The sequence below is a fragment of the Acomys minous genome, assembly GCF_964271855.1.
Source record: "Acomys minous genome assembly, chromosome: 7".
NCBI classification, from domain to species: Eukaryota; Metazoa; Chordata; class Mammalia; order Rodentia; family Muridae; genus Acomys; species Acomys minous.
The window spans coordinates 105,903,976-105,920,714 of record NC_140488.1 but is presented as its reverse complement, the minus strand read 5'-3'; the positions used below and the strand labels follow the sequence as shown (position 1 = coordinate 105,920,714).

Sequence of the window (16,739 nt, the reverse complement as noted above, 5' to 3'; positions counted from 1 at the left end):
AAAAGAATCGGTTCCCCTGCAATTGTGTTCATAAGTTCTTTTCTTAATTCACAGCACAGGTAAAGAAGATAAGGCAGAGAAAGTGAACAGGATACTATGAAATAATTTATATGTTGATAGCTAGATAACAGGTATAGCAGTTGGGTACAGTGGCGCATGCCTCTAGTCCCAGCATACAGGGAGGCAGAGGCAGGCTGATCCCTGAGTTCGAGGCCAGCCTGATCAACAAAGCAAGTCCAGGACAGCCAAGGCTGCACAGAGAGACCTTGTCTCAAAATACCAAAAAAAAAAAAAAAAAAAAAAGATAATAGGTATCATAAAGGTCTATTTTTCATTTCCAAGTTTGTTTATGCATGTAAAAATTGCATTTTTGGTATTTACAGTTATATAAATACATGAATATATGTATGTAAAAATATACTTCTATGTACACATATTACATATATAATTCACTTGCTTATATAGCATATGATATGGTAGTTAATTATAAGATATTTATATCTATTTGTGTGCAACTGTAGTCAGAGATAATCAGCAGCAAAAATTATCCAAACTGAACTCTCTGGAAAACCAATTCTAAAACACCAATAATCCTATGTTACATGACATGGAAAAGCTTGACCTTATTTGAAAGCATACATTAGCAGTGACTAATCTCAATTATTCTTTCTTAACCAATGACTTACATAATATTATCATAAAGGCATGGATCACAACAGTTCTGGCAATGGAGAGGTTTTTATTTTGTTTCAACCTTGGCTAGGGTCAAATCTACTTCACAAGTTCATAGAGAAGATTTTCCCTGTAAAGATATTCTCTTATTTCCACTGGAAGCTTGACTCTAGCTGGTAAGTGAAAAATCAAAAGACTAGCTTCTTTTGATTTGATTTGACAAATATTTTGTTGAAAGTCAAAGTTTTCTTCATTAATACATGGAAATAAGTTGAAGATGGAAAAATTCATTTTTGATGGTACTAGACTAGTCATAACTTTCAATTTTTGTTGGTCATCCTAACTATTCATCATGAGGCCTTCTAATTAAATGTTTTTTAAATGATTTCCAAATCCTCATAAGGTCTAATACTTGGCAAGGTCTTCGGCAGTTGGTAATATGAAGAGGAAATTGCAGAATATGTATAAAGGGAAAGTTAGTGCTGTGTCACCCAACTTCATTACAACATGCTCCTCGTTGTCAAGGGTAAGGGTTTTATAACCAGTTGTTTTCCTAAAATCGATTTTCCCATCGGAGTCAAAATGCACCAGAGTTATTCTGAATACTACATTTCTTCTATGATTTAGACAGCGAGAGCCATCACACCACGGATGCCTTTGCTTGAAAATTATGCAGTAACTAGTAAAAGTGACAAGTAAAGGAAAGCTAAATTTACAGGCTGACCACTTCCAAGAGTATTTACCGTCTTTCCTGATCCTTTTACCGCATCTCATACTACACCTTTCAAGTTCTTCTTCATTGATGGTTTGTGGTCCAATTTCTTTGTCTTGATGTGCGTGAAACAAAGCCAGCCACTGTTGTTTACACACAGAGGACAGCCATGCTGAAGGGATTAGCCGATCTCGCTCGAGAACGCGTGTGGGGGGCAGGTCATAGATGATGTGCTGAAGCCTCAGCTGTTTAAACACCGGCTGGAACATCAGCCCTTCCTCGCTTTCAAGAAAAGTCATGCTCCCCAAACGTTCCGTGTTCTGGGAAAGCCAGCTGTTGGTACAGTCTACAAGCTGTTCTTCCGAACCTTTCCAGCTTGGATGAAGACAAAGGAACATCCATTCCTTAACTCTGCTGTACACATCGATCTCCTTTCCCATCACTAGTAAATCGGAAGACGATACAAGTAAGTACACAAGCTTTACATCCAGTTCCTTGTAAAGCTGAACTCTTGCATGTGTCATGAAATTGTGAAGAAGCCATTCAAAGCACCTTGTTTTTACAGCTTTCAACCTGTGTGTTTCTGCCGCTGCGTAATATGAACACACAGTTTTCATACCGATGGTTTTCTTCATGGTCTCGTTACATTGCTGAATCACGCGCTCTACCTGGAGCAGGCAGGCTGCTGCCAACACGTGAGGAACTTGAAGAGGTGTTAATGGCAAGTCTTCGTCCAGGTACAAGGAACCGAACACAAAGCATAAAGATCTTCTATCTATACTCTTGTCCTTAATTCTCAGTTCTATAACGTCGTTGTTCGATTCTTTCCAAGTACCTTTGAGGATATTGGCAAAGTAGCCTGATTGACATAAAAATACTTTGTGTAAGCGCCATATTTTCCCTAGAGCACGGATTTTAATGTCACTATCCTCCCCTTTCAAAAATAAGGTCTGGTAGGCATGCCTGGATGAAAGCTTGACTCTTTTTCTCCAAAAACTACCAAGAACTTGAAGTAGATTCAGTCCCTGGTTTTCAGATTCACAGATGTCAACGCTTGGTCCCAAACAGTCGCAACTGCTCAGTTTGCGCTTGCGGCTCCTTGATGCGAAACTGGGTCCTGGTGTAGCTTCTGGTGGCTCTGGATCTACCAAACTGGAATCCTGGCATCTCAAGATCCGACTGTTTAAAAGCCCCATTGATGAAACCTCCGGGAACCTCTAAAAGACTCTTGCAGAGGCTTCTCTCTCATGGCATAGCTGGAGTCTGGCACCAGTGCCTAGACTCGCTGGGTTTGTCTACGACAGAGACAAACATCACAAAGAAGGCAGGCCATTATCCATTGTCTATGTCTGCCCTGACCTGTGGCCCCGCCCCCTGACAGCAGGCCCCTTGAGAACTATGCAGTGTAACCTAGCATGCTGACTTCCTCCCTCCCTCTCCCTCCCTGTTCCTGCCCCTCCCTCCTTCCCTCCCTCTCTCCCTCCACCTCCCTCCTCTCTCTCTCCCTTTCTTCTCTCCTGTTCTCCTTCTCTTATTTCTAACTTACTTATCTCCTCCTTTGTCCCTGCCCTGACCACCCTCCCCATGTTCTTCTCCTAACTTATCTCCTACTTTGTCCCCGTCCCTTTCCTCTCCCCCCCCTTTCTCCACTGTTTCCTAATGGGTCACACTTGTTGCTTAAGCTGATTTCTGTCATCCAAATAAAGAACTCTACTGCCTCAGCCTTGTAAGCTGAATTTTCTTTTCTATGATGACAGCCAAGCCAAAGCCACATCGATCAAAGTTAAAGATTGTATATATTACAACTCCCACCCCTGGAGTGTGACTGAGCACTCGACTGTCAGGAGGATTGAATATAATCATTAACCAACCACTTTTAACAATGGAAAACATCGTTATTGCTTATTTTATTAGTCATTTTTATTACAATAAAAGGCAAGTATTAATTTCATGTATGCACGACTCCGACATGAATTCTGGTGCCCCATATTTCACCACTTCCCCTCGATGGGGAGGCCTGGTGGCACTCAGAGAAAGGACAAGCAGGCTACCAAGATGAGACTTGATAGCCTATGACCATATAGTAGGGGAGGAGGTCCCCCTCGGTCATAGACCTAGGGGAGGGGAATAGGGTGAAAGTGGGAGGGAGGGAGGAATGGGAGGATACAAGTGATGGGATAACAGATTAGATGAAATCTGAAAAATTAATTTTAAAAATTTTTTGCTTGCTTTGCTTATTCATATATAGAATAAAAATATATTTACTAGAGGTTCCATATAAATCCAGTTTGGTTAAAGTTTGTGTGTATGATTGTTTATGTTTTTATTTTAATGATTTGAATTTACTTATTCAGTTTCTGTGGGACAAGCTTACTGTAAATAAATTGCAATTCTTTTCTTAGATTTATTTATTTACTATGTATGCAGTGATCTCCCTGCATGTACTCCTGTAGGCCAGAAGAGGGCACCAGATCTCATAAGAGATGGTTGTGAGTCAGTCACCATGTGGTTGCTGGGAAATGAACTCATGACCTCTGGAGGAAGCCCCAATGCTCTTAACTGCTCAGCCTTCCCTAGAGCCCCTAAATTACAAGAATGGTACAGCTGGATTTGGGGGTAGATCAATTCCCATTTTCCTGAGAAACCAACCCACAGAGTGCCTTAGTAGCTGTATAAGTTTTCACTTGATTTTCGACAAAGAAGGCAAATCCATTCGATGGAAAAGGGATAGCATCTTCAACAAATGGTGCTGGTCTAACTGGATGTCTATGTGTAAAAAAATGCAACTGGACCTGTATTTGTCACCTTGTACAAAACTCAAATCCAAGTGGATTAAAGACCTCAACATAAAACCAGAGACACTAAGTCACTTAGAAGAAAAAGTGGGGAAGAGCCTGGAACATATTGGCACAGGAGACAACTTCCTGAACAGAACACTAACAGCCCAGACATTAATGTCAACAATTAATAAATGGGACCTCATGAGGCTGAGAAGCTTCTGTAAGGCAGGAGACACTGTCAAGAGAACAAAGCGACAGCCTACAAACTGGGAAAAGATCTTCACCAACCTTACATCTGACAAAGGTCTAATATCCAAAATATATAAAGAACTCAAGAAATTAAACACCACCAAACCAAATAACCCAATTGAGAAATGGGGCTTGGAACTAAACAGAGAATTCTCAACAGAGGAATATCAAATGGCTGAGAAACACTTAAAGAAATGCTCAACCTCCTTAATCATCAGGGAAATGCAAATCAAAACAACTCTGAGATTCCATCTTATACCCATCAGAATGGCTAAGATCAAAAATTCAAGTGACACCACATGCTGGTGAGGATGTGGGGAGAGAGGAACACTCCTTCATTGCTGGTGGGAATGCAAACTAGTACAACCACTTTGGAAGTCTATCTGGTGCTATCTCAGAAAAATGGGAATAGGGCTTCCTCAAGACCCAGCTATTCCACTCCTTGGAATATACCCAGAAGATGCTCCAGCACACAACAAGAAAATTTGCTCAACCATGTTCATAGCAGCCTTATTCATAATAGCCAGAACATGGAAACAGCCTAAGTGTCCATCAGTAGAAGAATGGATAAAGAAACTGTGGTACATATACACTATGGAATACTATTCACCTATTAAAAACAAGGAATTCCCGAAATTTGTGGATAAATGGATTGACCTAGAAATGATCATAATGAGTGAGTTAACCCAGAAGCAGAAAGAGTCAAATGGTATACACTCACTTATATCTGCATATTAGCCCAAGGGGCATGTCCCATGAAAGCCTTCACTTACCAGGAAACTGGGACAGAGGGGAGGACATCCTAATGGGACTCTAGATGAGAGAAGCATGGGAGAATGGCAAAGTAGAAGGATCCAGAGGGTCCTAGAAGCCTACAAGTAGAACATTATGATAGGCAGATTTGGGCACAGGGGTCCCGCTCAAACTAAGGGCACCAGCCAAGGACAATACAGGTGGTAAACCTTAAACCCCTACCCAGATCTAGAAAATGGACAGAACATTCTCCACAGTAGAGTGGAGAGTGGGATATTACTTTCTCACATACTCTGATGCCTCAACTTTGACCATGTCCCCTGGAGTGGGAGATCTGGTGACACTCAGAGGAAGGACAGCAGGTTACCAAGAAGAGACTTGATACCCTATGAACATATACAGGGGGAGGTAATCCCTCACAGGAACAGTCATAGGGGAGGGAATAAGGGGAAAATGGGAGGGAAGGAAGAATGGGAGGATATAAGGGATGGGATAACCATTGAGATGTAACAAGAATAAATTAATAAAGTAAAAAAAATAAGTTTTCACAAATGAAACATAGGGGAAATATAGAAAGCATTATTTCAGGCTTAGAAGATGAGTGAGCACAGTAGAAAAAATGTGGAAAGAAATAGGAAAGCATTTTTATTAAAACACAAATTACCAGTGAGAGTACACATAACAATAACAAAGTCAGTAACTTGCTTACCACAACTAACATGTACATTTCAATAATAACTTTAAATATCAATGGCTTCAGTCTCCAATCCAAAAACACAGACTGAGGGCATCAGTAAATGAAATCTACCCGCTGGCTGCCTGCAAGAAACACATCTCAGTTTTGTAGACAGGTACAGATTCTTTCCTTTTCCTTCCTCCCTTCCTCTCCTACCTTTTTGGTTTTTCAAGACAGGATTTCTCTGTAGAGTCTGGGCTGTCCTGGAACTCAGTCTGTAGACCACGCTGGCCTCAGACTCACAGAGATCCACCTGCTTCTGTCTCCTGAGCCCTGGGATTAAAGGTGTGCGGCATCATGTTCAACAATAGGCACAGCTTTTGAAACAGAGGATAGTTTAAAAATTGCAGTCAAATGACAAAAGGAAGTAACAAGGTACCCCTATCCCAATATGTGAAAAAATTTGCTTCAAAATAAAACTAATTTAAAAAGATAAAATGGAAACTTCATTCTAGCCAAGACAGCAGATAACTAAGAAGGCATTACTATCCTAAACTTATAAGCTTTCCACTCAGGGGTGCTCAACGTTATATTGTAAAAATGTACTAGAATTAAAGGCCGATTAACATCAATTAATTAGGAATTTATTTCAATACTCACCTTCTCTAATAGATCGTGTGAAGAAGAAATAGAGAATACAATATTAATTGACATCACACATCATTAGGATTTTATAGATATCTACTGACTATTCTAACAAAACACCAAAGAACACACAATCTACTCAGCAGTACATTGAAGATTTTCTAAAATACAACCCATCAGGAGACACAAAATAAATCTTTACAGATTCAATGAGATTGGAATCAATTTCTGTATTCTATGTGACCAAATGCAACAAAGCTTAAAATTGACAGAAAAAAAGGAAAGAAAAAAAGAAAGAAAAAAGGAAAGAAGAAAACCCACAATGCAGTAAATACACAAACACTTGGGATTACCAACTCATTGTACAGTGGTGAATGAGTCAAGGAAGAAATCAAGAAAGAAAATTATTCCTGAAATTAAGTGAAAACAAAAACACAGCATAATAATGCCCTTGAGACACACTGGAAGTGGTCCTATGAGGAAGTGTCTACACTAAAAAATTAGGAAGATCTAGTGTGTTTTGTTTTATGTTGAGGTCTTTGAACTGCTTCAACTTGAGTTTTGTGTACAGTGATAAATACGGATCTATTTGCATTCATCTACAGAATGAGAAAAGATCTTTATCAGACATACATCTGATAGAGAGCTAATATCTAACATATATGAAGTACTCAATAAACTAGACACTAGCAAACCAAATAATCTAATAAAAATGTGGTCCAAAGCTAAACAGAGAATTCTCAACAGAGGAATCTCTAATGGCTGAGAAACACTTAAAGAAATGTTCAATGTCCTTAGTCATCACGGATATGCAAACCAACGTGACTCTGAAATTCCATCTTATATCCATTAAATTTGCTAAGATCAAAGACTCAAGGGACAGCACATGCTGGAGAGGATGTGGAGAAAAGGAAACGCTCCTCCATTGCTGGTGGGAGTGCAAACTTGGACATCTACTTTGGAAATCAATCTGGCACTTTCTCGGGAATTTTGGGACTAGCTTTACCTCAAGACCTAGCTATACCACTCCTGGTCATATACCAAAAAGATGCTCCTCCCTATATACCACAAGGATATGCTCAACTATGTTCAGAGAACATTATAGCCAGGATCTGGAAATAACCGAGATGTCCTTCAACCAAAGAACGTATAAAGAATCATATGACCACTGCCCCCATATGTCTTCTGCAGGAACCTTCACTCACATGCACTCTGCCTTCCTGGCCTCCTCATGCACCTGCAGTAACATACACAGTGGTCGAATATGTCCTCTAGGTGCTTGGGCCCCCAAACCCTCAGACCCATGTGACCTTAGTTAGCATCTGAATCCACATGCCACTGCCTCCAACAGTCTTCTGTACACACCTGCACTCATGTGTCCACTGTATTCTTCTGTTCTTGAGGACACCTAGGATGACTGTCACACTGCCCCTCTGTCCTCTGCAGGAACCTGAACTCACACACTCCCTTCACCATCTGGCCTGGCCAGGCAGGAGCACTGACATATCTACTGACACCCTGGGCACTGCAGGCACCTGCACTCACATGCGCCTTTCTTCTTCTCTTCCCCACACTCAACTGCACACACGTGACCACTGGCCCCACGGCCTATGCATGTACATACACTCCAGCACCACTTTCCTCCTATGTCCTCTGTAGTCTCCACACTCATGTGTCCATTGGCCTTCTCTATCCTCTCCAGGCACTGTTACTCATGTACCTAATGAGTGCCTTGCCTGGGCAAAAGTCTGCACTAACTTGCTCACTGCACACCTCTGCTCTTGTTGCTAGCTACACTCACAAGCACACTGCCCTTCTGGCATCTGCAGCCACTGCAATCACATGGCCACCCCCTCATGCCATCTGCAAGCAAGTGAACTCACGCACCCCCTACTCCACTTAGCCCTCGGAAGGCATCTTCTCTGACATGGCCACTCTACCCTGCTGGCTTCAGCAGGCAACTCTATTTACTTGTCACTACCCTCATGTGTGTTTAGCATCCACCTGCAATCACAAGCCCACTGCTATCCTGTCCTCTGCAGGAACCCACACTCACACGCACACTGCCCTCTTCTGTCCTCTGAGGACACCTGGCATCACAGGCCCACTGCCCCTCTCTGTCCTCTGAAGGAACCTGCACTCACATGCCCACTGACCTCTTCCATCCTCTGATCGCACTGCACTGTATGCCCAGTGATGTCATCTGTCTTCTGCAGGCAACCACACTCAGGTGCCCACTGCTATCTTGTCCACTTCATGAACAAACACTCACATGCCTACTGCCTGCCCTAGCCTCTGCAGGAACCCACACTCACATGCACACTGCCCTACACTTGCCTCTACAGTCATATGCACTCATATGTCCACTGAACCCCTAGTCTGTGGTCACGTGTGCACATATGGCCATTGACTACCATAGCCCCTTAGGCACCTGCACTCACATGCCACTTTCATACCTTGCAATCTGCAGGTACATGTGCTCACATACACACTGCCCCCTGGTGGTCACAGCAGGCACCTGCACTCACTTTCCCACAGCACCCCTCTGCCCTTTATAGACAGACACCTGTATTCACATCCCCAAGGCTACCTCGCTTCTGCAGTCGTGTGCAATAACATGGTTATGGCCCAGCTCTGGTCTTAGCAAGCACATTCACAACATATCCCTCCACATCCTCCCTTTGCTCTGCACTCACATACAAACTGCCCGCTTTCTCCTCTGCAGTCACCTGTACACAAATGCATGTGGCATCTCTCTGGCCTCTGAAGACACACATACTCACATGTCCACTGACTGCCTGGCCTGTGCAGGAATCTGCACTAACATGCCCACTGCCCACAGCTTGTGTGTTCACTTAGCTGTACTCACATGCACACTGCTCTCCTGGCATCTTTTGGCACCTGCATTCTCATTCCCACTACGCTCCTGGCATCTGCTGGATCGTGCACTCACATACCCACTGCTCCACATGGGCCTCTGATGGCTCCTGCGCATAAATGGCCCCTTCACACTGGCATCAGCAGGCACCCACAGTCACATGTTATCGCCCCCATTTGCCTCTACAGGCACCTGCACTCTTATGCCCAATGCCCTACTCTGGCCTCTGTAGGCACCTACACTCAGGTGACCACTGCCCCACTGCTCTCTGCATGCACCTGCTCTCACAGGCCCACTATCTGTCACCTGTCTTGTGAAATCTCATGCACTCAAGGGCACACAGAAGCCATCTGTCCTCTGCAGGCACCTATACTCATATGCCGACTGCCCAACACTACTCTCTGCAGGTCCTTGGACTCAGAGGCCCACTTACCATTCCTAGGCCTCAGCAGGCACCTGTAGTCACATGTGGCTTCCTGTTTCTAGTCTTTGTAGGCACCTGTTTATACACCCCAACCTCGCACTGGGGACCTCTGCGGGCATCTGCACTCATGTGCCCACTGCAGCTCTCTGGTGCACCTGTATTCACATGACCAATGACTGCCTGGTTTCTTCAGGAATCTGCACTAACATGCATGCTACCCACCTCTGGTCTTGGCCCATAGCTGTACTCACATGCCTATGGCTCCACGGAGCCCCTTTAAGGCTCCTAAACACAAATGCCCACTGGCCCCCTCTCCAGGTACCAGCAGTCACGTGCCCACTGCCTCCATACGCACATGCACAATCATGTCCACCCGCTGCCTCTGGCCTCTGCAGGAATCTGCACTCACAGGCCCACTGCCTTCTTCACCTTTAGAAGGCTGAAGTAGAGAGAAACCTGTTTTTTAGGATGGCAAGTGCGAGATTGGAACGGTCTTGTGAGAGAACAGGTGGGGTTAATCCACTAGAAGACTGACCACCTCATGCAGGAGCTTGATTGTCGCCAGCTGAAAAGATCCTGTGACCAGACTGTGGAAGGAGGTATATAAATGAGCCCAGAACTGGAGGCGGGGCTTTTTGGAGACTTGCGATAGTTTTTGGCTGTTCATTGCTACACTTCCAGACGCTCATAGAGAGAACCGCTCAAGGGAAGGCTTCAGGGCTCTGGCTCCTGCTGAAGTTCTGGGTTCTGGTTACTCTAGGTTTCAGCAGAAGAAATCCTGCACATTGCGCCAGGAGAATCACCACTCGGAACTGATATCCTCATGGTTTTTTTTTTTATTGTGTCCATTAATCCTCATTTCCTATTGTTTTGGTTAGTCGGGTTATAAGTGATGTATGCTCAGTCACTAAGTTATTAATAAAATATATTGGTTAAGAAAATTGACGATACAGAAGGCAGATGTGCAAATGCAGCATGGGGCACCCAGGCCTCTTCACGCACGTACACGCACATATTTCATGCTCCATCCTACTCTCTGCATGTACATGCACTCACATTCTTGCTCTCCACCTCTGGCCTCAGCAGGCTCCTGTGTTCACACACCCACAGTCTCTCTGTCCTCTGGAGGCACTTCTGTTCACATGCCTGCTGCCCCCATGTGTCTTCTGCATGCACCTGCATTCACATGCTCATGGCTGTCTGTACTCTGCAGGGACCTTTACTCACTGCCCACTTCCTCCATGTGTCCTGTGCATGGCACCTGCACTCACGTGTTCACTGCCAGCCCTTGTTGGCACCATCACTCTCAGTCCAACTTCCCACATCTGAGGTCTTCAGGCCCCTACGCTCCTGGGCAAACTGCTATCCTTCCTCTGCAGGACCGTGAACTCAGTGCCTACTTCCCTGCTTTGTGACCTCTGCAGGCATCTACACCTCTGTGTCCACTGGAATCCTGGTCTTTCAGCAACCTGCTCCTACATGTCAACTGAATCCCTGTCCCCTGCAGGCATGTGCACTCACATAGCCACTGCACTCTTGCCCTCTGAAGGACACCTGTGGAAACATGTCCACTAACTACCCTGGTAACTGCAGGCACCTACAATCACATACACAATGGCCCACTCTGTTCTCTGCATGGACATGCTCTCACATGCCCACTGCTCCCATCTTGCAGCAGCAGACTCCTGTACTAACAATACACTGCCCCTATCTGGCATCTGCAGGCACAGGCTCTCATATGCACAATATCCTGCTCTGACCTGTCCTGGCACCTGAACTCACATATATACTGTCTGCCTTGGGCCTCTGAAGTACCTGCAGGTACAAGCAGTAGCATGCTTACTACTTCCTATTTGCCTCCTTAGGCACATGCGCTCTCATGACAACTGCCTTCTCTGGCCTCTGCTGGAATCTTCAGTCACATGCCCACTGCATTATTGACTTTCAGAAGTACTTGGGCAAATGTGGCCACTGAGGACCCTGGCCACATGAGGCAGGTACACACACATACCCAATGGCCCACTCTGCTCTCTGCAAGGACATGCTCTCACATCCCTGCTCCTCTCCTCTGGCCTCAGCAGGCTCCTGTGCTCACACACCCACTGCCTCTCTCTGGCCTCTGGAGGCATTTCTATTCACAAGCCTGCGGTCCCAGTACATCTTCTTCAGGCAGCTGCATTCACATACTCATGGCTTTCCTGTCCTCTGCACGGATTTCTCTCACTGGCCAAGTCCTCCACAGGTCTTGTGCCAGCAGATGCACTCACGTGCTCACTGCCAGACCATGTTGGCACCAGCACTCACAGTCCAACCTCACACATCTGACACACTCCTGGGTAAGCTGGTATCCTGTCCTCAGCAGGAACGAGAACTCCCAGGCCTTCTGCATTCATCTACATCTACAGGTCTCCTGACATCCTGGCCTCTGCAGGTAGCTGGACACACATGCCCACTGGCCCTCTGGGCCTCCTCAGGCGCCTGAACTCTAATCAAAACTACCCTCCATTATGCCATGCATGGACTTGCACCCACATGCCCACTGCTTTCATGGCGCCTGATGACACCTGAACTCAAATACCCACTGCCTTGATGGCACGTGCACTCACATGCTAACTGCCAGCCCTTGATGACACTTGGACCCACAACCCAGCCCCTCATATGTAATCTTTGGAAGACCATAAGTGCTCATGGGCAAACTGCTATCCTGTCCTCAGCAGGGATGTGGGCTCACAGGCCCTCCTCCTCTCTCTGACCTCTGCAGGCAGCTACACCTACAGGTGAATTGGGACCCTGTCCTATGCTGGACTCTGCCGAAACCCTGTCTTCTGCTGACACCTGTACCCACATGCCCACTGTCCCCATCTGGCCTTTGTAGGCACCTGCCATCAAGTGCCCACTGCACTTTTCTGTCTTTCAGGAAACCTAGCATCACTGACCCACCGCTTCTCTGTCCTCTGGAGGCACCTGCACTCACATGCCCATTGCTTCCTCTGGCCTCATCAGGAAACAGCACACCCATGCCTGTTGCATTGTCAGGCCACTCTATAAACCTGCACTCAGTGCAACCTACAACTGCTGAAAGCTGCTGAGACATGAACTCATGAAACCACTGCCATTCTTTCCTCTGCAGGTGCCTGAACTCACAAGCGTCCGTCCCCTTCTGGGCTCTGCAGACATCTGCACTTACATGTCCACCTATACCCTGGGCACTGCACGCACTTGGACCTCAGGCTGAGTGTTCTTCTCTGGCTTCTGCAAACACTGGCCCTCACATGCATACTGCCCCTCTTGTCCCCTGCAGGCAACAGCACTCATGTGCCCACTGCCATCCTGTCCTCTAATGAGCAAACACTCACATGCCTACTGTATGCCCTAGCCTTTGCAAGAACCAACACTCACATACACACTGCTCTACACTTACCTCTCTACAGGCATCTGCACTCACATGTCCACTGAACTCCTAGTCTGCAGTCACGTGTGCTCATATGGCCACTGACCACCATGGCCCCTTAAGCACCTGCACTCTGTAGCCACTGTCCCACTCTGCTCTCTGCAAACACTGGCCCTCACATGCATACTGCCCCTCTTGTCCCCTGCAGGCAACAGCACTCATGTGCCCACTGCCATCCTGTCCTCTAATGAGCAAACACTCACATGCCTACTGTATGCCCTAGCCTTTGCAAGAACCAACACTCACATACACACTGCTCTACACTTACCTCTCTACAGGCATCTGCACTCACATGTCCACTGAACTCCTAGTCTGCAGTCACGTGTGCTCATATGGCCACTGACCACCATGGCCCCTTAAGCACCTGCACTCTGTAGCCACTGTCCCACTCTGCTCTCTGCAGGTACATGTGCTCACATACATACTGCCCCCCTCTGGCCACAGCAGGCAACTGCACTCACTTTCCCACCATACCTCTGCCCTTTATAGGCACATACCAATGCCACATCCTGGCCTCACCAGGCAACTGTACTGACATGGCAACAGAAACCCTGCCCTCTGCAGGCACCTAGACAAACATGCCCACTGCCCTTCTCTGGCCTCCCACCTGTGTCCATTGAAGGCATCTACACTTATGTGTCCACTGACACTCTGGTGTCTGCACACATTTAGAATCATAGACCCACTGCTCTCTTCTGGCCTCTCAGGCAGCTGCACACACAAGGACAACGGCTCTCATGTGGCCTCTATAGGGAGCTATATTTTCAAGCCCACTCCCTCTGTCTTGCCTTTGCAGAAAGTTGAAGTCAGAATCTCACTTCCTACCTCTGACCATTGCAAGCATCTACACCTACATGCCCACTGAGACCCTGGTGTATGCAAGCACCTGGAAACACATACCCATTGCTCTCCTCTGGCCTCTGCAGGCAGCTGCGCTCACAAGGACAATTGTTCTTCTCTGGCTTTATATGGACCTGCACTCCCCCACTGCCTCTGCCTGGCCTCTGCTGGCACCTCTATTCTCATGCCCACTGCCATGTTGCCCTGGAATCTCCTGGCACCTGGGCTCCCATACCCACTTCCACACTCCCCTGGCCTCTGCAGACACCTGTGCTCCCATGCCCACTGCACTGGTCCCGTGGCCTCTGCAGGCACCTGCATTCTATGCCCAATTCCTCACTCTGGTCTCTGCAGTTATCTGAAAGAACACGCCCACTGCACTCCTGTCCTCTGCAGGCAGCTGTGTTCAATGCCCACTGGCTCCTTTGATCTCTGCAGGCCCCCACTCTCACCTGCCCACTGCCCCACTCTGCTCTCTCCAGCTCCCTGCATCTCATGGGCAACTCTACTCACATGCCCACTGCTGCTTTATGACCACTGCAGGTACCTGTACTCCAATGCCCACTGCCTCTCTCTGGCCTGCACTCACATACCCAGTGCTTTACTCTGGCCTCAGCAGGTCCCTACAATCACATACACAATGTTTCAATCTGTCCTCATCAGGGACCTGCACCCATATACCCACCATCACCATCTTATGTCTGCAGGCACCTCGACTCATCTGCTCACTGCCCACTTTTTTCTTCCATAGGAATGTGTGGACACCAGCTAAATTTCAGCTTCTTCTTCACCTGACCTCACAGTCAAATCTGCACATCAGCCATCTGGAGGCCCCTACACTCCTGAATTAGCTGCTGCCTTGTCCTCAGCAGGAACGTGAACTCACAGGCCAACTTCTGCTCTATGACACCTGCAGGTATCTACACTTCTGTGCTATTGGAACCATGTTCTTTCCAAGAATCTGCCCCAACGTGTCAACTGAAACCCTGTCCTCTGCAGGCACGTGAACACACATGCCCACTGCTCCTCTCTGGCCTCTGTATGCACTATACACTGTTGTCCATTTAGCCTTCTGAGGGATTCTGCATTCAAATGTGCCATGAGCTGCTAGAGCAGCAGGCACCTGCCCTCTCATGCCCACTGTCTCCTTCCCCTCTACAGGCACCTGCACTCTCATGCCCACTGTCTCCTTCCCCTCTACAGGCACCTGCACTCTCATGCCCACTGTCTCCTTCCCCTCTACAGGCACCTGCACTCTCATGCCCACTGTCTCCTTCCCCTCTACAGGCACCTGCACTCTCATGCCCACTGTCTCCTTCCCCTCTACAGGCACCTGCACTCTCATGCCCACTGTCTCCTTCCCCTCTACAGGCACCTGCACTCTCATGCCCACTGTCTCCTTCCCCTCTACAGGCACCTGCACTCTCATGCCCACTGTCTCCTTCCTCATTATAGGCACCTGCACTTTCATGCCCACTTTCTCCCTCCCCTCTACTGGCATGTGCCTTTATATAGAACTTCAGTGAAATATTTGTATATAGTGATACATATATTCCTGTTGCTCCAAACCTCTTAATCATCCCTATCTTTTCTATTCTTCGGCTGACAAGAAAATCTATAGCCATTATACTTGATGATTAAGTCATTTCTTTCTTTCTTTCTTTTTTTCTTTTTTTTTTTTCGTATGTTAGAAGGATTTATTTTGAATTAAAAAGAAAACTTGTACATTGAATCTCTAACTGCCAGGAAGTATGGCAGAACAATTTGGAGAGAAATAAAGGACTATGAAACTCATGGCTACAGCCAAGTTATGAGCTGAAAGAAGAAAAGTAATTGTTAAGGAGGTTGGAAGCATCAAAAAGAGGCCTGTACTCTTCTGGTTCAGAAAAAAACAAAACAAAACAAAACAAAACAAAAACGGTTCCCAGCTAAGCCTCCAAGTTTTGAAAAAGACCCTAAGGCATTTTCTGCTCTTAGAAAGCAATTGCTTCAACATACAAAAGTTGGTGGTGCAGTGGTTGAAGGGGACCAAAGTCCATACTAATGTGGTAGCTAAACTGATTTGGAAGTATAAAGCATATAAGAATGAGGAAGTTCTTCCTCTGTGGTTTCAGAGAGCAGCTGAGGCCAGGCAACATAATGGAGAGTCCTCGAAAGAAAGAAAATCCTGTGAAAACAAGAGGCCCTGAAGAACATCACAGGAAGCTCTGAAAGTGAAATCTTAATTGCAGTAGAGTTGCTAAGACATTGGACATACCAGAAGCATGAGATATTTGTCAAAAAAAGGTTCATGTAGGGAGCTGAACCAGAGAAATGTGTGCTAGAGGCAGCAAAGCTGGAGGGGTAGATCCCTTTGAAATTAAAGTCTCAGACATCAGACAGGAAGCTACAGGATTTGGAGTTTGCCCTGCTGGCCTATGGTCTCGCTTTGGTCCACTATTTCTTTACAACATGCCAACATCTCCCCCTTTAAATGGTAATGTATTCTCTCTAGCATTGTATGTAAGAAATATGTAATAGTGTTTTGTTGTGTTAAATATGCGGCCAGTGAGTGAAGTGAGGTAGTTCGCATGAAAATTCTATAGACTGTGTATTTGAACACTTGGTTTCCAGTTGCTGGCACTTTTGGGGGAAGATGATTCAGCCTCACTGTAGGAAA

The 16,739-nt window shown here is 46.2% G+C and overlaps 1 protein-coding gene across 2 annotated transcripts in view; it reads right to left on the bottom strand.

The window, feature by feature from the left end:
- Positions 1 to 742: 742 nt before the first annotated feature.
- LOC311601763 (germ cell-less protein-like 2) overlaps positions 743 to 16,739 on the bottom strand; it is a 68,493-nt gene continuing 52,496 nt past the window's right edge. For both annotated transcript variants that reach the window (XM_084789483.1, XM_084789484.1), the window contains exon 2: positions 743 to 2,679. In XM_084789483.1, coding sequence (XP_084645609.1) covers positions 1,078 to 2,580 — 1,503 coding nt within the window. In that variant the 5' untranslated portion in view covers positions 2,581 to 2,679 and the 3' untranslated portion in view covers positions 743 to 1,077. The remainder of the gene's footprint in view (positions 2,680 to 16,739) is intronic.